Below are 23,383 nucleotides of genomic sequence, written 5' to 3'. Positions count from 1 at the left end.
TGGACTGCTAAGTTCTTGAATAAGTCACAAAATACGTTATGTCAAGCACACCTTAAATCTCTGGGGAGTCTAAACCCAATCAGCACCTCTATCCATAAAGGCCATGAAGTTCCCTTTGCACCTATTCAGAGGCATCTATTCACATGCTGAGGAACTCGGTGTTCATATTCAAACAAAGACTGAGACTATCAGGATGCTAGTTACATGTTGCCATAGGGTAATGGTATTGGCAGCATCATTCATATTTTGCTTAATGGCAGAATGTCTAAAATATTCACTAGAAAATTGAAGACTAGGTTTAAGGTCACCTTAGTCAAAGGGATTTTGAATACCAAGCTCCCACTTACCAGGGGTATGTTTTAAGCATTGGGTCACAGAACAGAAGTGGAACCATGTTCCTTCCTTCTTACTGGAAGTGAGCCACCATGTGCCGAAGAATATGAGACACTTGGTGACAAAGAACAGGCATAAAAGGAAAGCATGATTCCAGGTATGGTTACATTTCTGACCACAGCACTGCAAGCAGCCTCGTTGCAGTAGCGTGTAACTCAAGGTTAATTTCTTCTTTCTCTTTCTGGCACAGTCACAATTGTGCTAGCTTGGGTACTTCTGCAGTTTTCTACTGCGAAGTAAATCCAAGTTCCCATCAGGATTTCCACCAAGTGCATTTGGCATTTATGAGATTTATGTATGAAAGCCATATTGGAAGACTCTGAGCAATAAAACATGTTTCACTTGAAACATGTGCTATCTTGAGGATCTCTCAGTTTTGCTGTCTTGGAATGTCAGTGTCAACACCCTTAGAGTGAACCTTCCATTTAATGACTTCTTCTTTTGCAAAAAAAATCCCAGAATCTCGTGACAAACAAGAATAGTATATACATGCTAATGTTACATATCTCTCTACAGGAAGTGTGATGACACTATTAGTTTCCACTAAGATTTGGATTCAGCGTCTTTCTCTCCGGTGGTGAGACACTGGAACAGTTTGCCCTGAGAAGCTGTGGATGCCCCATCATGGGAAGTGTTCAAAGTCAGGTTGCACAGGGCTTTGAGCAACCTGATCTAGTGAAAGATATGCCTGCCTATGGCAGGGGGGCTGGACCAGAACATTTTCAAATGTCCCTTCCAACCCAAACCATTCTATGATTCTCTGATTCTAATAGGGACTCCCTGTGTGATCAAAATCAGGTCAATAGTTCCCTTATAGTTTGGGATCCCACCTAAAGATTTTACAGTAACGATCCACCAGGAATTGCAAGGAACTGTGAAGGAGATCATTGCCTAATACCATTAAAATTCACTGGGATTTGGCTGTCTAATGCTTTGCATATGTGAAAATAACATCCATGGAAATCAAGTTGTTTTACTACTATTGAAGAAAAATTAGGACCTATGCGGACTTCACAGAGGCCAGGAACTCACTCATTACCTGAAATATATCCTGAAACAGCATCCTGATAGCTGCAAGAAAGCTTTTGACTGAACGGCAATTTGGGACTGCAGCTCAAACAGAAACTCGGTATCATTAGTGCACAGTCTTACAGAATTAAGCTTGGTGTAGTGGGAGGGGACTTCTCTATTGATGCATCTGTCAGTCAGGTTAGGTATAACAATCTTACCACAATAACATTAGATAAATTAGGCTAAAAAACCTAGGGGCTATGGTCTGAATCAAGAAATCTTATCTACAAAGACAGAAGAAAGTGACACCTTAAGAACTGGGTTGTTGATTTTATATGAAGATCAAAGAAAAACGTGTTATCTGTTTATGAAATAAGCCTATGCTTTATACAAAGAAGTAAATCTTATCTCCTTTGGCCTGCTATGTGCATTTTGTTTCTTCTTTGGATAACTACAACTTTCAGCCCAAAGCAGGATTTCCTGATATACTAAAAAATGATCAAACAGTATTTGTGGAGCACATGGTTATTATGCAATAAACTACCTGTTTTGTAGACACCTATGAAACGAGCATTTAATGCTTTAAGACAAATACCATAAATAAGACTTTAGTGTCCTGCAAGTGCTTAAAATAGCAAAAGCCAAAATTAGTCTGAACAGTCCCAGAGTGACTAGAACAGGTGCACTAAAGAAGCTGTAGTAGAAAAACTCCAGTCCTGCTTAAAAACTGCCCTTTCAGCTTCTAGTAAGTCAGACACTTATGCAGTTAAAAATATAACCATACGATTAGTTTTCATTTGGCGAGGGAAGAAAGTTATTTTCCTAAATAACTTTAGGAAAGTGTCAGGAAGTATTAAGACTAGTCTTGTAATCCCATTGCATTAGGAATGTCCATTAAATTTAGCATAAAGTTCTTGCTCAGAGGTTTTTTTAGGGTCAGGCAAATACTGATCTATTTTTCTAACATCATGGTAGTTATATCGCTTACTAATTGGATGTTAAGTGAACAAAGAGATGAGAGTAGTAGCTCACTGGGTAACATTCAGCAAAACGTCATGATTTTAGACACAGGTAAAAACCAGGCTCAACACTCTGTGTGGCTTAAAAATCTTTACCTACAAAACGAAAAAATGACACTTGTGCCTGGGCTTGTACCTGACCTCGGGCAACACATGGACACGTATCAGGCAAATAAAATGTGTATTCAATGGTATTTTTTGCAATTCAATCCTACTTTTTACCCAAATCTAAGACAATCTCAAATTAGTTCATATTCAAGGTGGGACAGCAGAGCGCAAGCTGATGCTGGGGCTAGAGGCTGCTGACAAGCAATTAGAAACAACAGCTAGTACTTGTTTGTGGTCAAGTGTCTCTGTGCAGACTTCACACTGTGGTAAATATAAGGTAATTTGAAGGTGCCTAATTCTCAGTGAAAAAAGGATGATTTACCTCTCATTTATTAGGGTAAATGCCTGCAAACAGACAGGTATTTTGGAGCAGCTGACCAACAGTGACTTTGTCATCGTGCTTTATGCATGTTTTCACCTTGATAAAACTATGACTCTTTCTTATGAGCTCTGAAATTATTTTAAACTTTGTTTTTTGAACATTAGAAAATAAGTACATAGAGAAACACATTTATATGTGTGGCATAAGAAGTATGTGCTGATATTTTTCAAGTATAATGCCAGAAATGGGGATATCTAGACAATCAGTTCCGTTCCTGTAACTAACTTATTGCACAGATGACATTCAGTGACATTCTTAAGGATGTAACAGATTCACAGAAAATATGAAACATGAATTTGATTACTGAAACACCTGCTACAGACTCTTCTGTAAAGTTCTTAATCCAAATTAAAGTTTATGTTTCATACAGATGTGAGAAATGGCTTTGATTTAGATATATGGAAGGAAAAACTAATAATCTTACATTCTTTGTCTATGTTCTTAAAGCATTATCACTGGGAACTTGGAAAAAGCACAGCACAATTTTATACAGCACTTTCGGATAATGTAATGAAAGTGCTCAATAAATGTTACAGATTCATTTTTGCATTCCAAAACCATGTTTTCTCATTCTCTTTTCATGAGAGTGAGAGTTCTTTTCTCTTTATATTCCTTAACAAATATATTTTCAAACTTTTATGGAGGATCTAAGGCAGATTTACTTTCAAACTACAACAAAATAATTTGTCAGGATGACTATAAAGCAATTGCAATCACTGACTAAAACAAAAGAATTCTCCAATCCAGCCCTAGAATTCTGAAGTCTCTCAACATTCAGAAGTGTTTGGGATAAAGAGAAGTACGCTAATCTGGCTTCTCCTCAGTAACTGTGCACTCTTAGGTCAGCCACTGCGTAACTTCAGCACACTATTGTGCTCAGTCCAGGAGCACTGCAGAACAGGATACTGTTTTTCTGAAGTTGAAAGGTGATACTAAAAATTAAAAAGAAAAGTCTCCAGGCAATGTTAACAGCCATTCTGTACTAAGTCTCTCCCTCAGTCTGCTAGGCCAGTAGGCTACTCCTTCTGCTTTAATTGTTTTAGGATTTTTAACCATTTCAGCATTTTAAAGAAATAAGCATGTAGGAAATTTATTCTATAAGGGCAAATTTATAGACATGTATGGAAGATATCTTTGAAAAAACCACATATATCTACATATATCTTAAAAAGCCGTTATATTAACAATGAGTTCCTAAACTCTACCTTCCTTCCTTATTGGAATGCTGATAAGAAGAATACTGGAATTAGGGTGCTCCAAATGAAGCAGAGGGACAGTTCCCAGATGACCTGTAATATCAGTAAACAAACAGTCGCTAATATACAGTATCTCATCACTTTTCCACCTTTCCTGATAATAGGCTATAGGTTCACGGTCCTTATCCTGATTATTCTAGAAGGTCAATATACTGCTCTTTAGATGCCCTACTTGGTTTCTTAAGGTGAAGACTCCATCAGTTCCAAACCATTATGTGGTTTGGATGGAACGTAGGAAAAATAAGGACTATTTCTAGCCACTTATTTTCACCAGAGTTGAACAAAAAATTCCAAATCAGGCTAAAATTCTGTGCATGCTCACTCAACATTTGCAAGTCTGACAGCTTTGTGTTACCCTACATAGGAGTCATATCTGTGAGATTTGAAAGGTTAAAGGGCTGATATCAGCTGTAATACAGATTTGCAGATTACAAAACCACTGTGAACATCTACTTTGATCCGCACAAAACAGAATATAAGCTTCCTGCTGAATTAGAGGATATCACCTTGGCAAAATGCTCATTATCGAACTACTCAGTGACGGCTCCAAAAACTCGGCATCTGAAAACTGATGTTACATTTAATTAATATCATTAAAAGCAACTTAAAACAAGACTTTTATCTAAATCTTTCAAGGTGTTGGATCTTCTTACACATTTGCCTGTTAGCTTGGGAAACTATTTTATAAAGTGTACTTACAGAAAGTGATTTAATGTGTCAAATTTTTTTGCCTTGAATCTTTCATTGTAAGATATATTTTAATCATTCTTGCAGCTCTTCGTGGGACTTTCCCTTAAGGTTTTTTTCATTTTAAATCCTTCATTTATGGACACTGTATTTTATTCCAGAAGTGGTTGCACCAGTGCCAAAACCAGACAAAACAGACTCCCATGTACTGTTGCTTAATCTTTCCTGTTGATAAATCTAAGGATTATATTAACATCGCTGAACAACAGCAGCAGACTGGGAGCTCATGCTCAGTTGCCTCTCTTGTTCCTGATCCACCAACCTTTTCCAGTTCTGATCCTGCATGGTCAGGCTCTATTAACTATCTTTCAATATACAATCTTACATTTTGCTGTGCTGCACATAGATGATTATACTTGCATCTTTCTTAGTAGGTGATTTGGATGAGCTTGCATTGGTGACCTGTTGTCCTCACTATTTATCAGTTTCCTGGCCTCTGTGCCTTCTGTAAATTCATGGGTAATACGTTTATGTCCTCTTCCATGTCATTAATAAGAATGTTAATAAAGAGCAGCAGAGTTAATCCAAGAATGATCTCACCAGAATAGTACCAAATTATTGATGTTTTTCTAATGACTTTTTGAGAACCAACAGTCATTTTTTTAAAAATTATTGTAATGTGACATTTAGCCTTTGCATTACTCTGGCTTCCTTGTCAGAATAAGTAACTGTGTAAAAGCAAATCAAGTGACCTTCTTGATTGATGATATGATTCTTCTGTCACACCTGAAGATGTCAAACTTGTTTAACAAGATCATTTACAATGCATATTGGTTGGAAATTCTTACACCTCTTTATTTTCGAATTCTTTGTTAATGAAGTCTGGTGTCAATTATTCAACTGTTTTTCCTGAGATCAGGGCTAGGCTATCTGGATCTCATTATATGGATCATTCTGTTTATCCCATCAATAATGACACACTGTTTTTTTTCTACTGGAGTACCAAAAATGATTCAAAGAAACAATGCCTGCAAAAAAGAAACATTATAACAATTATCTAGACCTCTTCATTCACTAAAGGTTAACTTTAGGATCTATAACTAACATTTTCCTGAGTTTGTCTTGGCCCAGAAATAATTTTATCATTATCAGAGATTCTGAATTCGATAACCTGGCTTTTTCTTCTAACATGGAATAGAACTGGTATTAGTCATCTCTCCTTTTCTGCATAACTATTGATAGTTTTAGTATTTCTATATAATAATGACATTCAGATTCACACTGATCTAAATATATAGTTTTAAAACTCCTTCTCCATTTCCTGTCAAAAAAGAATAAAATTCTTCACCTCACTGTAAAATGCAAACATTGTTACAAGTATGCATTTTAAAACAGTTTATATTTTGATGCAAATTGCCTGTTTTTAGAACCTACAATCAACACAGAGAAGAGAATGAAAATGGGAGATTGTCTGGACTGGGTGAGACCACAGGCCAGCATCCTGTCTCCAACAGTAGTCAAAAGTAGACCTTTGGGGAAGAGCATAAGTGTAACTCCCAGTACTGCCCAATTATCCACTGAAGTACAACGAACATTGTTTTGGGGTGGGAATATATATGTGCATATCTGCAAATATGTATCTACATGTACATAAAACGCACATATATATACATATCTATACACACATGCACACACCAATACACATGCTAACACACTTCTGTGTTTATGGATGCAATAGGGATTCATGTTTCAAAAGCCTATCAGTATCTGGCTATCAACTATCCCTTCCCAGCTTTCAAAAGGGGTAATATAATGGAATATTTGTTCCTCACTCCAGTCTGGTGTAGTGGGTTCTAGCAGACTGTCTCCAGAAGAAGATTTGACAGAAGTGAGCTTTCCTTGTCTTTAGGTTGCCAAGCTCAGCCCTAGGAGGCAAAAGGGCAGTGAAAAGTGGAAAGGTTTCTTAAAGCACTCACCGAGCTGTTTTCTACTTCTTTTTCCACTGCTGAATGTGACTCATTATTAGCTGGGTTCTTTGGTGCAGCAAATTCTGGTTTCTTAATTTTTGTTTCAGGTTTGTTCTCTTTGGCATCTGGCTTACCCCCAGATCTAGCAGGACTTGGCTTCTGTGAGGGTGGTATTCGTGCAAGTGTTGACGGTGATGGGTTGACATATTCATCTTCTTCCCTGAGCTCCTGTGGAAGCACTGTTGGATTTATTTTTACATAATAACCATGGTAGTGACCATGCAGCTCCCCATTCTCTGTGCTGATGGGATTGTGATGGGCTGAAAACTTTGGCTGGTGTTTCACAGCTACTTCCTCCTTCACTGGTGCTTTTGAATATAAAGGCTTGTTAATAGTGGGTGTTATATTCTCCGTGGCTAAAAGCTTTTTCTCTTGACTGAGTCTTGCCCCAGAAGTGGAGCTTTGCCTTTTCAGTTGTTTTGAAGGAGAAGGCTCAGAAGAAAGAGGAGGACTATGCCTTGGACTTGCTTCTGGGGTTCGAGGGGGTGTAGTACCTTTTCGATAAAAGTGAGGTGACTCTTTTGGGGTAGGTGGGTTTTCCTGAACTTTTTCTTCAGATTTTTCTTTCACCTCCATTCCTTCTTGAAATTTTTGTTTGATATAATCAGGGCCTGAAAAAGAGTGCAATAGAAATATTACGATTAAAACAAAAATAAGACTTCATAGTAAAACTATTGCATTGGGATGTTAGACTGGACTGCCTTGCTAAAACGCTGGCGCAGCAGGTGTTACCAAAAATTCACTGACATCCGTCGTGATTTACTCTAAATCATTCAGTAGTTGACGTTATTGTACTTTTTGGTAATTGTTGGGACTACTTACTAATTTGGTCCAGTCACTTTATGGCTTCAGCTTTGCAAAGCGTCACAGGCCATAAATTGTCTCTGAGTGAAGTCTGAGGGACTGAAGACTGACTTACCTTACATATCTATCATTCATTCTTTTTCTGAGAGGCATATTTTGAGGTATGTTTTGCTTAATTACCCTAATCTATTTAACTCCTACCCTCATGATCATAGTATCTGTTTGGCATGGAAGTAATTAACCATCAGAATTAAGTATCTCTTCTGCCCTTATAACCTACAGGAAAAAGGGCTTGAATCACTTTTTTCCCTTTGTGTGCATGTTAGCTTGTCTTATATACATATATATATGCCTTGAACTCTCACACGCTGGCTTTGTTTTCCTAATGTGATCACTTACTATATGAAGACCCAGGTTAACCACTCTAGTCCATACCACAATACTGCTGAGAAGCTAGGAAAACAAATTCTCTCACATTCACTAGTGAAATACTTACAGAGCAGCCAGTATGAAGAATATCCTCCCCACAAATCCTAGCTAAACGCCCATAAGCACATTCACCACTAGGACTCGCTTATCAAGGTGCATTTCTATGCAGCTGTTTACATAAAGACAAGCTGGCTGAGATGCTTTGCTCCAGGTTTTGGTTGTCTGATTTAACAGTTCCATGCTAAGACTTGAGCAAGAGTCTGTTGAAGAAACAAAATTGCTGTAAATATCTGTAAATCTGTCTGTATCGTGGGCAGCGTTTTCTATTCTTCTTCCTAGAGGCCACATCCCAAATTCCAGGATCAGGTCCCGTAAGAAGTCAGAAGCTGGGCAGCTCTGTGAACAAAGAACTGCAACGATCTTTCTGTATGTTCAATAATGGCTTCTGCCAAATACATTGCAACTGTTTTTCCACTTCTATCTCTGCTAGCACCACTACTTTCCTTCAATTTTTTTATCTTCTGTAAGCGAGGCTTATCTGTGTCATAGAGAAATTCTGTGCCCAGAGAAGAATGTCGGCACACATTTTTCTGCTTTTGAGTTTAAAGGAGGCTCTAGCTGTGTTAGGCAGATACAGTGTTTTTACAGATGCCAGAAGCATATGCATCATTACACAGCGCTAAGATGAGAGGAAGGAAGAGCAGCATGAAGTTTTTGGAAGTTACTGAGTCATCTGGTAAGTAAGCATTGCTGAGAAGAAGAATTACTCGGCATGCAATGTCTTTTGAGCAGCAAAATCGCAATGTTTTTGGCATCTCTGAAAACCAGTGGTAGAAATAGGGAGCTGTTGAGAAAGAAGACTGGACGTAGACAAGCCAGGATTTGTTCTCAAATGACATTTGAGGAGGAAGCTTTGAGGAGTTAAGTCTGCACAGAGGGAGAGGACTAGAGGCTTCATTCTTAAGGCTTTTTATAATCTTCCTGGTAAAAGGGAGAGGCAGCACAACATGAATTAAAAGTTGCCATATATAAAGTTACAGTTACGATCACCATTCACAAAATTCTCTGCCATGTAGGGGCTTTCCTTCCATCTTTGCTGAGATGCATAAGGTAATGCTGGGGGTTTTAACACGCATAAACTTTGGTTTTCTTCTCTTTTCTCATGGGACATAATTAGGGGTGTAAAGAGAAAAAGATAGCGAAAAGAGCTCTGCCTAACCTCTAAGCCCAAGCCATGGAGCTGTCAAACTGCAATGATTATTTATAATGGACACATCTACATTCACATTAGCTTGCTCCTTATGACTGCTGTGGTGAAAGCATCCCAGTTGTAATACCATCTCTTCAGCCTTACAGTGCTGCTCAAATGGCACCTGATCTGTTCCTCACCTATCTAGAAAATTCACATCCTGTGACAGCCCTCCACTGCTCAAAATATGTAAAGATATGACTTTCACTGATATCTGATGGTACTTGATGGACTGAAGGCACTTTCATAAGGAACACATCAGAAATGTCACCCCTCTGCACTGTTTCCTATGATTAACTAAAAGCCTCCCAAGGCTGGCCAGAGGGACTCTCTCTCCTCCTGAGACTTCCAAACTGTGTTGGAATTTCTGAAACAAGAAGGGAGCCAGGTCTCGGCTGCTCATGCCTCCATAAGCAACTGATAGAATGAAAAACAAAAAACTTAAACCAAAACAAAAATATCATCTTTAACTGGAGCTCCCAAAGTAGTTATGTGTCAGCAGGCTAACAATGCCATATTTTTACTTGGTATTTGGCAATATTTGATGCTAAGTGACACTGAGCCCCAACAGAGAAAGCTGTAGCCATCTGCATCCAAGTAATGTCTGAGGGTATCTGACCAGACATTCAGCAATTGCCTTAACATTACACAGCAGCCCTCCGTCTCAACCCCCAGTACATCACATACAGCTATTAGAGATACATCCCTTGCCTCCAATCTTGCCAGGCAGGTCTTTCCAACACTCAAATTCTTGGCTCTGTGCTGAAGTTAGCTTTGGAGATTGTCCAAGGATTTTTTTTTACATCTGTTCACTGTGTTCAGTACAATCAGATTATGCACCTACCTGAACCACTGACTCCAAGCAGCAAGAACACAGTTCCTGCTCCCTTCTGAGGACTAAGAATACTTGTCAGGACTTACATTGTCTCCTTCGTTAAAGGCATTATCTAACACTACAGACATGGGCAACAGAGTCCTTTTTCTTCAGCATAAGAGCACTCTACAGCACAAGTTTAAAGGAAACAGGGCCAATGGAATTTGGAAAGGGAGTCACTAACATCTGATCCTACAAGATTTCTCAGCTGCCTGATCTTAATGAGCAAGAGAATAGGATTTGAGGGTGGGAAGAAGGTAAGGCGGGATTATCTGTCTAGGAGATAAACATGGAGTTCTGTTCTTCAGTTTGCAGTTCAAGCAACCAGTAGATATATTCCTAGACATGATATGTCTGAATGCCTAAGGAGAACCTGGTCTGGAAAGCAGAACCAAGAAATGTTTTCTAACCAAGGAAAGGTGAACTTTCTTTGTGTGTGAACCTCTGTGTTTTCTTACGGTGACATGCTGCCCCTGCTACCGTCAGTTCAAAATTGATGTACCTTTGCTGGCTGAAAGTCAGCCATGGGGTGGTTTTGGCTCACACAGCTGCTGTAATGCCAGCAGCTGGATGGAAACATTAAAGTGTAAGTTAGCCAGTATTTGGGGGGAATAGCCTCTGAAAGCCAAAGGACGGTGTGGATGTGTGCAATACATGCATGTAGAGTCTTACACTGTCTGCCGATCTGCTTGAACAGCATTTCATTGATGGCTGTGGGGTGAGGGAAGCTTTGGTTTGGTTGTTCTAAATCTAGAATTTCTTGTGGAGTTCTTGTGTAACATGTCCTTCCTCCTGGAAGGTCTCCAGTAAGTGATGTGACAGTATGGCCAGCCCTGTAAATGAGAAGAGAAGGGTTCCCTGGTTCTGCCACGGCATTTTTAGAGGTGATAGCCGCATGCTCTCCCCCATGGCCTAGTGAGGTATAACATATTGGCAGCATGGGGCTGTTTCAGGATTGTGGCTCAAGCAGTGTCTGAAAATGTCATCTTGCAGGACATAGTAAATGCAGCCAGTGTTTCTCAAGAAGGCTAAGAAGAGACCTTGTGCCTTATCAGCTCAGGATGAAATCTGAAGCCTGAGAGGGATTGCAGAATGCACCTAGGACAGTGAGGAAAAAGGCACAGATATATATTTATATATATGAGCTTCAGGTCATACTCCTGCCTATTCAACCCAGCCAGTTTCACGTATTTTGGCCTCTCTGTGAAAGAGAAAAGGTGAGGATAAGGGAAAAGGGTGGGACAATGAGGATGAGCTCAGCAAGTGCCAAAGGCACTACGATTCCTTACAGTAGGGCTGGTGATTCTTCACGGAGGAATTCTGAATTCCATAGTGAATACACATAACTGAATAACCTGCCATAAATCTCATTTCCATAGTTTAATGAGCTTTTGCCTCATTTTAGTATAAGGATTTCTATATTCTCAAAATTATTAAGTTAATACTTCTTTAAACTGGCAAAAAGGACATCTGTAGTAACACATCAACCAAATAAAAAATTCTGATGTTTTGTGGCAGGACTGCAGGACAATGCATTTTCAAGTAATACAAGAACACTTCTGTAGATTTCTAATATTACAAAGTAATAGAGTTGGTAGCAATTTACAGAATTAAAATATACTAGAATATTGAATTAAAAATAGTACTATGTAAACTAAAATATACTATATTCTAGTACATTTTAGTTCTGCATAGCACTATTTTCTTTAAGAGTTTATCTACTGCCTCCTACTCTTTTGCAGCTTTCCATGTACTCCTGTATGATGTTGGACGCATTATAACATCTTACTTGGTCCATATGTAAAACGAAAGTATGCAGTGCGCACTCAAGTTTAAAAGCTTTTCCCTGAACCAAAATTGTTTAAGGCTGGGATATCTGTTGATATCAACAAACAATGTCCAGAGGAATCATTTTCACAGTGCCAGATGCATTCCTTCTTAGAGAAGGAATGTTGAGAAATTCCACTAGGACTCCACTAGAAACTCCACCAACTGGGAGCAGCAAAAAAGTTTTGGAAGAGTAGGTTTCTCTGAGCTAAGCTTGAGATATTATGCAATCACATGACAGAAGATGCCTACTCCTGCAGCCCTGGACTTGTACGTGACTGAAGTAGGTCCCTGTAAGACCCTATAGATAAGCACAGGCTATAGGACTGCAGCAGCCTTGTCACCTGGCTGTTTCCAGTCCCCATGGTGGATCAGTACTCCCAGTTGTAAACTGGTTGGCTGCTGCACAAAAAGTGAGGATCCTCCTTCCCCTTCTCCCCCTCCAATTTGTGAAGGCCCAGCCACAACCTTTAAATCAGTTAAAAGTGATTTGGATGGAAGGTGCTGTAATTATACACCCTGTGCAAAAATGCTAATTTGGGAATTACCTGGCATGACTATGCTTAATTAGGTCATCATAACTTGCAAAACTATATTTAAAACCTAGAGGTTGATGTGTTCTTTACTGTAGAGACCGATTTTTTTCTTCAGAGATGTCCTCTCTAATTGTTTTTCAGAGGAAAATGAAAAACATGGCAAAACGACTTTCTTAATATACGGGAATAGCATTTAGGCTCTTACTCTGTTCAATTTTACAATAAAAAAAGGAAAAAAAAAAAGAGACAGCTTCTCCTTAAGAAAAAAAACCCCAACTTTATAAATAATTTTATAAACAACTTATAATTTCTTCATGAGACTTCTTCCACTCTTTTGTCCCCAGAGGCTTACCATTCTTACAATTCAGGAAAAACAAGCATTTCATATTACAATTCTATTAGTCTTTTGAAAGAAAAAAAAGATTGCAATGCCACTAATGCAGGCTCTAGAATAGAATATTTGCAGAATATAATATTTAAAGTACTGTTGATGCTGAAATGACGTGATTCAATTTCAAGGTATATTAGAAGTAATTATTAGGTAAGCACGCACTTATTACTGCTTTTTAAACTAGAGTACACATTATGTGATGTAACCTAACAATCTTTAGTGCCACATAAAGAGTTAAAAAATATATAGTACTATATAAAAAGTAACCCAGGTAACAAATGATGTCACAATTTCATGATTGCAAGAAAATTCATCTTGCACTTGTAGATGAATTCCACCCGTGAAGCAGATACTTCACTCCCTAATTTTGTTTACACATATGCATTGTTATCAGAAAGACTCTCAATCTTCACTGCAAGGTTTACTAATTGTCTGTGGGGTAATGGTGACACAATCAAAGCTATTTGCTCCATCAGAACACTGCAGTCTGTATGCAAACCTTCCCAAGATTAGAGGCCCCTTTTTACTAAACTACTGAATGCTTCTATAAAAAAGAGAGAATTCCTGCTCTGATAAGTTCACAATCTGTAAGTACAATACAAAAGATAGCAAAAAAGTTATACCAATAGCCCTTTTTACAGATGGAGGAGCTATAAACAAAGGGAAATCATGACCCAAAGTGCATGCTTTATGTGAATAATCTCTCTTAATTCACTGGTCAGTTGTCAATAAAGCACTGTCATGCTCAAAGCTTTACTGTATCTTTGGTAAAGTGATAGGATAAAGTTGCACAGAAAGCCTTTGTCAAAACTAGGAATGGAGTGCAAGTCTTCTGAGTAATCAAAAGCCAACACAGCACTCTGCCCATAAGTTTGTCACATATCTTCATAAATGTCATCTTCCTGGAGAAGCTGAGAACTGTCTACTGAATGAGAATTCAAAGATCAGGAGAAGGAAATAGTAAATGATGACTGTTTCTTACTGCACATTATATCCTAGTACAAATCCAGGGCACGATATTGTTGAAGCAAAAGCTGAAGTCTTTTGTGTTTAAATGCACTGTACTAAAAAAGGAAAATACATAATTTGGTGTTGGTACTACAGGTTGCTATATACTGTTCAAGAAATAAGCTGGTGAAAACCACCTGGTTTGCTACCTTCTGATGTGATCAATGGTATTCTAAAGTATCACTGTTGGCAACAATATCTATGCTCTCATAATAAGATTTATTTGCTACCCTGATGAACATTAATAAAACTTGGAAAGCCTGGTGACCCATTAGAGGATCAATTAATATAGGATCTTTTTTCCTGCAAGCATCCAAAATGCTCTTATTTTAGGATTTTTCAGGATAGGACATCTATTTTATAATAATTCCTCAGCATTCAGGATGGTAACGGTGGGTGAAGGAAATAAAAATCATCATTTATTGGTCTGCTAAAAGAAGTCATTCAATGAGTCATTACGAAACTGCAAATAACTACATTCAGTAAATTTTAGAAAGACAGGAATTTTATTATTGCTTCATTGTGGAGATGTGCAGGGGGGGAAGAACTATAATTAATGTCATTAGTACTTCCTCTGTTTTATTCTTATTTTTCTGAAGGTTATACTGATAAGAGGGAAAGAAAAGCTTTTAACTGCTAGGCTGCTGGCTTGAATTCAGCCCAAATGAATGGAGGGCTGTGCAATGTCATGTGTAAAATGTGTTGATGAACACAGCGGAGCAGAGATACGGTTATGGTTTTAGTAATGTTTGGCAGCCCTGTCTGCCATTTTGGCAGACTGAACTGGGACTGAATGGGGCTGGAAACTAAGGGGTGAGGATTACAGCAATAGAGAAATGGACAGAAATAACACAAGGTGCTTAAAGAGGCATAGGGCTCTGAGAGATCGTTTCTGCCTGACTTAGATATGCTAGTTTTAGAGGTTATCACCCCAGATGTCTGCAGTATCCTTCTGATGGATATAGTGCCCCAGCAATAGGATATGGAACGGTGCAGCTGCTTCATATTTGGGTCAGTGTGCAGCAAGGTATGTAAGATTTCTGGCCCCCAGACAGTAAGTGGGCACCTGACTTGATTGTCAAGTTGGAGGTAGGATTTCCTTAGAAAGAAATGCCCTACTCCTGGTGATGCATATATTTAATAATTCCTTAATTCAAAATGACAGGCCCTGTTGACCTGTTTTGGCTGCATCTAAAGTTGGTTATGCCAGCTGGAATAATGGCTCTCCTTAACTGTACTTGAGAATGCTTTAGAGAAAAAAAATCACACATTTGCTAAAGTTTAAAAATAAAGCATTTAAAAGAAACCCAAGTCTGGATGCCTGCTTAACTTTTTGCCTCTGATGGCAACTGCATTTTGGTTAGGTATTTTGAACACCAGTAAGCAGTTTCCCTAGCAAGGGGCAAATCAAAAATCTTGCCTGGATTAATTTTTAAATTCCATTTGGCTGCCTTACAATACTTTCTTTTTTTTCTGGACTTACTACCACTACAATGGAAGTACCACAGCTGCCTAGGAAAGCAAACTACAAGGTAAACAACAGGAAGAAGACTGCACGTTTTGCATAATCCAAAAATACTCTAAAATATAATGTTTACCCTTTGGAATGCTTTGTAATCTTTCTTAATTCACTCTTACTCCCAACTCTGCATTTTCTCCTCATCCTCCCTTGAAAATATCTTCTCTTCGCTGAAATTTTCTCCAGCTTAGACTCTTGATCTGTTGTTAGCATTGCTGCTTCCTTAAGCACTACTCCTGGTAGCCTTTCTTCTCCTACTGCACTGGAGGCAACACTGAAACCAGCATGTGCCAACAGTTACTCACTCACTAGATCCATGAACGTCATGGAGAATGATGCCTACATGTATTTATTTTATGGAACTGTTGTGATTTGATCTGGCAGCCTGCTGTCCTTCAAATCATGTACTACCGACATGACCCAAAAATATAACACAAAGATAGCACATAATGTGATATTATACTATTGCCACAACCTGACAAAGCCACACGATCATTCAGTGATGTAAAAGTTAGAATACACAAATTTTCCACTTAGAACTAACTTTAAAAGGTAGTATCACTGAATACAAGCAGGTTTTAATGCAGCCTTAAATGCAGCTTTCCCTTATTGTTAAGTAAAGATAAGCACCTACAATAGGTAATCACTCATAGAAATTGCTTATTAAGTGTCTCGTGCAGAAGAACCCCAAACATACAAATTCTTGTGTATCAAGGTTGCTCTCTCAACTACTTTCTTTAACTCCGCTCAGAAAGCAGTTTTGTGCAGTATCATAAACAACTTCCAGGTAGTTTTGCTGCAATACCTATCTACCATCTTTAAAATATCTGCCAGTACTATTTTCCTGGTTTTGACATCAATGAAAATGACAGGGCCTTCTCAAAACCTACATCAAACACTTCCTGTAATGGGCTAGACAAAGATCAACAGTGCTGAGTTACTTATTTACTAGCCACACATACAGGGACACGCATACACTTTGGCAAAACCCAAGGCTAGTTCTTATGCCTCTATGTTTACCCTGTTCTGATGTTTACACAGCACAAGAGAGCTATTGGTGTGGCCTGTGAACTGATAACTTTACTGCTAGTCTCTTTGCATTTCACACAGATATTTGTTGAAGAGTATATGGCGTTATGTTCTCTCACAGCACTGCAAGGAACTTCATGAAAAATATTAAAAAGTCTACTCAAGCACATGAACTTGAGATGTTAGCAACAGCAATGACAACAACAAAGGAAATGGACTTCCACCAAACAATCCAAATCATATGCAACATCACAAACTTGTGAGTCTAGCAGTAGGATGACAAAACAGGGATGTTAGTACAATTCCTATCTGTACGAAAACCAGACTGACTCTTCTCTCCCTTCTTACCAGTTCCTCCAAATCCGAAATTAATTTCATTTGTCCTACCATTAACATACCTGAATATAATACATAAACAGTATTTTTGTATTTTTCATTTTTATACTCTCCAATAAATAATTAAAAAATAATTAAGGATAAAAGAATCTTTAAAAGTAAGATTTTCTTCCTCAAAAGGTTTCTAAATGCATCATTAGAGAGTAGACATATACATACTGAAAGATCTGAAGGCAGGAAAGAATAGACTAATGAATCTCAAAAACTACCTGCAGTCAGCACTAAGTAAGAAGAATGCATTTATTTTGACTGTAAATCCAATCTCTGCTCCATTTCTGTGACTGCTTTAGTGACTAAAGTAACCACGACATTTCCGAAACAGGGTACAAAATTCATAAATACAGAATCACAGAATCATTAAGGTTGGAAAAGACCTGTAAGATCATCAAGTCCAACCATCAACCCAACACCACCATGCTCACTAAACCATGTCCTGCAGTGCCACGTCCGCACGTTCCTTGAGCACCTTTGTCTTCAGTGACTCCACCACCTCCCTGGGCAGCCTGTTCCAATGCTTCACCACTCTCTCAGTAAAGAAATTTTTCCTAATATCCAGCCTGAACCTCCCCTGGCACAACTTGAGGCCATTTCCCCTTGTCCTGTCGCTAGTCATTTGGGAGAAGAGACCAGCACCCACCTCTCTGCAATGCCCTTTCAGGTAACTGTAGGGCGCGATAAGGTCTCCCCTCAGCCTCCTCCTCTCCAGACTGAACAACCCCAGCTCCCTCAGCCGCTCCTCATAAGACTTGTATCTGCATAGTAGATTACAGTGTGTGGGCCCTCATACTTTTGGATTCATTACCATCAGATAGACAGCACTATGAGTGCTGTGCAGCTCTCTCTAACACCTCACTGGGACATCAGCTTATGGACACAGAAATTGCTCATGACCAGCAATCTTAATTACGGCTTGCTTTACTTACACTAACTCTCTTTGATGAATACTGACGGAACTTCAAAAGATTATATGGAGTTGCATATGGCTCCTGTATATAGGACAGGCTTAATTTTTCCAGGCTAGATAATATACACGCATTGTATTTAATGTGAATGCTCCTGGCTAACACACACATGGACTATAATCTACTTGAATGCTTCTGAGCCTGCAGGCTGCTTAATATGAGATAACTAAGAAGGTAAGTTTTTAGCTTTTTCATGGAAGATCTAAAGCCTAATTTACTCCAGCCAAGCTGCACTGAGGCATGAGGTAGACTGATGCCTAATGTCAGTGGATGTTTTACTGCTATTATTAACAATGGTACATGGACGTCTGATCATGGGAACATTTTTCTGAAAACTAGAAAAAAATCCACTGGAAGATTTAGCAAATGTTAACTGCAGCAGTAGTGTTCTTTAAGCTCCTTTATATCTATCATAAAGGACGGGCAGAAGTGAAAGGCTATAATTCTGTTCTCCTCACAACTGCATATTCTCTGAAAAGATAGATTTTATATACATACATACATAAAGAGACTGCTAATGTGGCATAATAGCTGCCTTTACCCAGTAGAATCCACACTTCTTTACATTTCTCCCAGCATGTCCACATCTTTCTGATATGATGATGTCCAAACTTATACACAGTATTTCAGATTCAGTGTCATCGGGCTCATGCGGAGAAGGGACCATTACCCTTCTTCTCCGTGACGTGCTTCTTCTGTATATACAACCTGGAAGAGTATCAGCTGCTTCTCCTGCCGTATCACATTTCAAGTGCACGGCTATCATCCTGCTCCATGGAAGTTTGGCAACTGACCTCACCAAGAGCAGGTTCCCATCTCATCTCCAACTGGCTGAGTCTGTCAGCCCTTAAGGACTTTGTGTAGCACTTCTGAAGAGCAAGTCTCTGTCTTCAGTTTAAATACTAGGTTTAAATACTAGGTCTGATAATTCTGCGAACTAGCTGGCATTTGGTGAGTGATCACTGCTGTAAATGGTAGCACTCACTTTCAGCTATATGTGGAATGTTACTGAGAACTTTGTTTTCCTCTGTTTGGCTTGTGTTTGCAACATACCACTTCACTATTACCTGCTGATTTAAATAATACGCTGTTCACCGTATTATACAAATACGCAACATATCACTCACGATATTTGACTAGTCATTAGTGAAGACTCAGATGAGACGACTACCAAATTCCTTGTCATTTTATTAGGTTTCTCTCTCCTTGCCATTTTTTACTTCCATTTATTTTTTTTTCTTCTCATCAACAACCTCCAGTATTCCTATTGGAATCAGACAGGAAAACTATGTAAACACATTTGATTCTCCTTTTGAAAACATTATAGATTAGTAACTGTCATGTCTTGTCTTTCAGCTAAACAGGAAAATATACTATATTTGATGAAGTTCAGGATCAAAACTGAAACTAGTTTGGCAGTCACGACATATTAAAAACAGAATATGGCTCTTAATATTTATTGTTCATTGTTCTCTTAGTATATTCTCTTCTCTTGCACAGTAGTCATGGGTTTGCCTTTCTATTCCACATCAAAACTTTCAACATAAGCATCCCAGTTCCCAGTGAGAGACTGGTAATAGACTGCCAAAGTTGTATCAGACACATTGCCTCTTGGACCACATACAAGTACGGAGGAAGCAGCAGGTTTTTCTTCCTTGCATTTGATTGTCTTTGCAGAATTTGGTATCGTATACTGAGAAAAAATTTAAACAAAATTTCTTATGCAAACCAGCCCTCAAGCTCCTGGTCCATCTGTCCACATATGCAGGTTTACACAGATATTAGAAATTACTGAAATTATAGTAGTTGCTCTGCTTATATGGATCAAACAGTTTCAGAATAAAACTGCAACCACTTCCACAAGCAACTTGAAACAACCACAAAATGACATGATTTGGATATTTTAGGAGGAGGAGAAAGATATCATTCATAGCTGTCAGATGCTTTTCAATAGAATGGTTTTGCTCTTTAGTAAATTTAATAACTGAGTGAAATTTTTGCCAAAGCCCTCTAACTTTTGGCTCTTTTAAAATCCTTATTTGTCAAAGAAACAGTGCCTGCACTGTTTTTCTCTGAACACCATTCCACTTTCCTACTAAAAAAAAAAGAAGACCCTAGGATATGCACCCAGGGCTGGAGTTCTAGATGTCAGCACTTCTTATGCCTGTGGAATATGTGCCAGTAAGGCTCAATACTGGGAAGACATGAAATATATGTATGTCACCAAACAATCAAAATTACATTTGAATGATTCAGATGGGCAAAGTAATGTGGAAATAACCAGACAATTTTAGACTCCACTGATTCTAGTCACAGATTTAGATATGCATTACTACCTTAAACTCTAGATACTTCAAAGGGATTCATCATTACATGAGAACAGTAGACTTGCATTTTTTTAGAAGTTTCCTCTATCCCCTTGTGTTTATAGAAAAACCACTTGAAATTATAAATTTGAAAGATGCTAGATCAAGAGTAAAATAAAGAGACATAAAATTTACTGCTTTTAAAATATATCGTTTTATGGATTTTCTTGGAGGGTAGAGGGTTAATTCAGTATTTTTCAATATTCAGAAACAGTATTCCTTAAGCTGCATCACACTTCTAGCAAAATTAATTTCTTATATCTAGCAATGGAACCAATTAAGAAGCTTAAGAGTCTGAAGTGGGCTAACAGAACTGACTGCTGCACTGCAAATGCCAGAGCTATAGAAATACAACAATCAGTTTAATTCTGGTAGAACTAAGGCATGTGAACTGCTTAGTCGTCCATCCTGTTCTGGCTTCTTTCCCAACATATTCTTGATCTTTTATATTTTAAGGGAAACCTCTCATCATGCCACTTAACCATTCTGACCTCACACAGTGTCATTTCTCCCCCTTCACCTCTGCACTCATTCTAAATTCTAAGTTTGCAATATCCATTTACTGCTCCTCTTCTCCAAATCTATCCCATACTCTTCACATTTTGGCAAATTGCCCCTGGCAAAATACCTTCTGCTCTTCATCTGATACTTTTTGAGGAGCCTCTGCTGATTTCTCAGTATCAGCACTCTAGTCTCATCCTCCTATGACACAGCTGGCTATTCTCCTCTTCTGGAACAATCCTCCTCTGTTAACTTCCATGATTCATCCTTTTATTTCCCCCTCATTTTTCTTTCACTTTTTAACTACACTTTCAAGGAAGATAATATCAGATTACTCCGTTCTTGGTCCCTCTACCTTCTCTTTTTACAATCTTCATCCTGTTTAATCTCACCGTACAAAAGAATTCAACTACCAATTCCATGCTGGCTGTGTTTCAGTTCCAGGTTTGACTCCTATTCAGATTATGATCTGAGTGAATAACTGTTACACAACTAATAGGTAGAAATCTTAATCTCCTCCAAATTCTCAGCATGATCTTCTACATCATACTGAACAATACTGCTTTACTCTACATTACTCAGGTCTATAATCTGAATAACAGCTTTCTTTTTCAGATCTCTCTTTACATTCTCTCTGCTTCTACTTAAGTCTTGCAGACTTTCTTGGAATAAAATGCCGTGTATATTAGCCATCTATTTCTCTGGCCTTGACAAATGTAGAACGCAGTTGTGAAGATTATTTTTCTCTAATGTTCTACCTTTTCCTCTGGAATACATCTCTCATTCCCCATTTCCTATAGAAACAACAGCAAAAAAGCCCACAGCAAGTGTTAACTGCTTGTGGTCAAGTAGTACAAGGCACTGTAACCAGCACAGCTGTAGAGATGTGCTAATGTAACCCATATCCCACGTTAAAAAAATAACATGAGGAACCTAGCCTTCTTCAACATAATTTAAGCCTTTACTAGGATAATAAAATCCTTTCAAAATAAATCACCATACTCTAGTGAAAATTAGCACTGTAAGGAAAGTTCTCACATCACAGACCTTGTTAGTTGAATTTCAACATGGAACAAATATTTATGACGTAGTTATAAATAGGATTTATAATGGAAATGTTGACACTGTATAATACTCCCTACTTCATCTTGTCCTTGGCTGATGGACACTGTGACAGACCAATATAGAAATTTACTGGAGCAGGACAACAGTGGGCAGGTTCTGTGTCCTGGAAGCAATGGTTCTTTGTGGGAGCAAATTAATAATTTTGAACAGGAGAAAGGAGGCAATTAAAACTCTAAGGTAGCACTGACCTCATTCTCTCAGATTATACCTGTAACTAGCAATCCCATGGTGGCAGCTCAGATAGGTATACCCAGGCTAGCATTCAAGCTACTTCAAGACAGCAACATAGCCGAGACAGCACTGAAGCTAGTCCAGGCTAGTTGCCTGACTAGCTAGCTAGCTTCATAGTCAGATCCTGTAGCCTTTACCAGGCAATCACAAGTTCTATCTAGATGCAAATTAACTAGACGAGTACTTAATGGAAGCCTGTGAAAATTACTGTGATTGTAAAAGCTTTATCTCTCTACAGGAAACTGGTTGTCTGTTATTAGTTTTAAAAGTTAACTTGCTCAAAACTGATTATACGCATTTTTTCCTAAGCAAATAATTTGATTACGTGACTCAAAAGTGTCTTGGCAATGTTGAGAAAGCATCTTGAAGAATTAAGGCTACTATTCTGCAACCTCTCATTCCTCTGCCTTCTCCCAAGCACGCTCTCTTGTCCCAGAGGCATTCAGGAATGCTGGGGAGTGGGTTGAGCCAGCATGCATGTATGGCAGTGGGGCAGGATGGGTGCAGACTGCCAGCAAGCTGGACGGGCCTCACACTGGGGAAAAGGAACGATGTGGAAGGGTGGGGGCACTTGTGCCTAGGGCTTGGTGAGACTGGTGATAAATTTGGAAGTCAAGTTGTGAAGACTGGTATGATGAGAGTTATAAAAAGAAAGAGGAGAACAAGAATGCAGCTCAAAACTGATACCTTTTCTTTTAACGCACCTTCTTTCTTTGATTACTAGATACAACAGAGGTGCCTTCGGATACTTCTATAGGTTCTGGCTTCTCCAGAGTTGTGTAGAAAGAGGATGGAAGCAATAAATTGTAGAAAAAAGATGCCATAGCAAGAATCCTGACAACAGTTGTGTGAGGATGATGAAGCCGTATGTTGAATAATTTCAGAAAATGAACAGGCTCTTGTATGACTAAGAAGAACTAGTGAGCTTCCATATACTTTGAGGCACAAACTGATGGCATGGCTGGTAACTCTAATCAGGCAAAATGCTCATTGTAATTGGCTTTAAAAATAAAAATATCTGGCCTGGTCCATATGCATTTAGCCAGTACATTCCAGTTAATTAGCATCAGGCAGAAATCTCTCTTTCCTGTCCATATGGAGTCTGCATTTTGTGAACTGGAGGACGTGGAGATGGCAGAGAGGAGGAAGAAGGGAAGGATATGTTTTCTTCTGAAGCTACAGACATCCACCACCGGTCAAAAGAGAATGGAAAACACAGTTGCTCTTTAAGGCATTAGAGGCTGTTAGAAATT

General features: G+C 38.6%; 1 protein-coding gene across 3 annotated transcripts in view; it reads right to left on the bottom strand.

Moving 5' to 3' along the window:
- Positions 1–23,383, bottom strand: part of JPH1 (junctophilin 1) — an 87,983-nt gene that overhangs the window by 4,940 nt on the left and 59,660 nt on the right. For all 3 annotated transcript variants that reach the window (XM_059836167.1, XM_059836168.1, XM_059836169.1), the window contains exon 4: positions 6,833–7,494. In XM_059836167.1, the coding sequence (XP_059692150.1) occupies positions 6,833–7,494 (662 nt within the window). The remainder of the gene's footprint in view (positions 1–6,832; positions 7,495–23,383) is intronic.

Source organism: Gavia stellata, chromosome 3, assembly GCF_030936135.1.
Source record: "Gavia stellata isolate bGavSte3 chromosome 3, bGavSte3.hap2, whole genome shotgun sequence".
NCBI lineage: Eukaryota > Metazoa > Chordata > Aves > Gaviiformes > Gaviidae > Gavia > Gavia stellata.
Note: the sequence above shows the minus strand (reverse complement) of the source record. Positions and strands in the feature narration are given on the sequence as shown.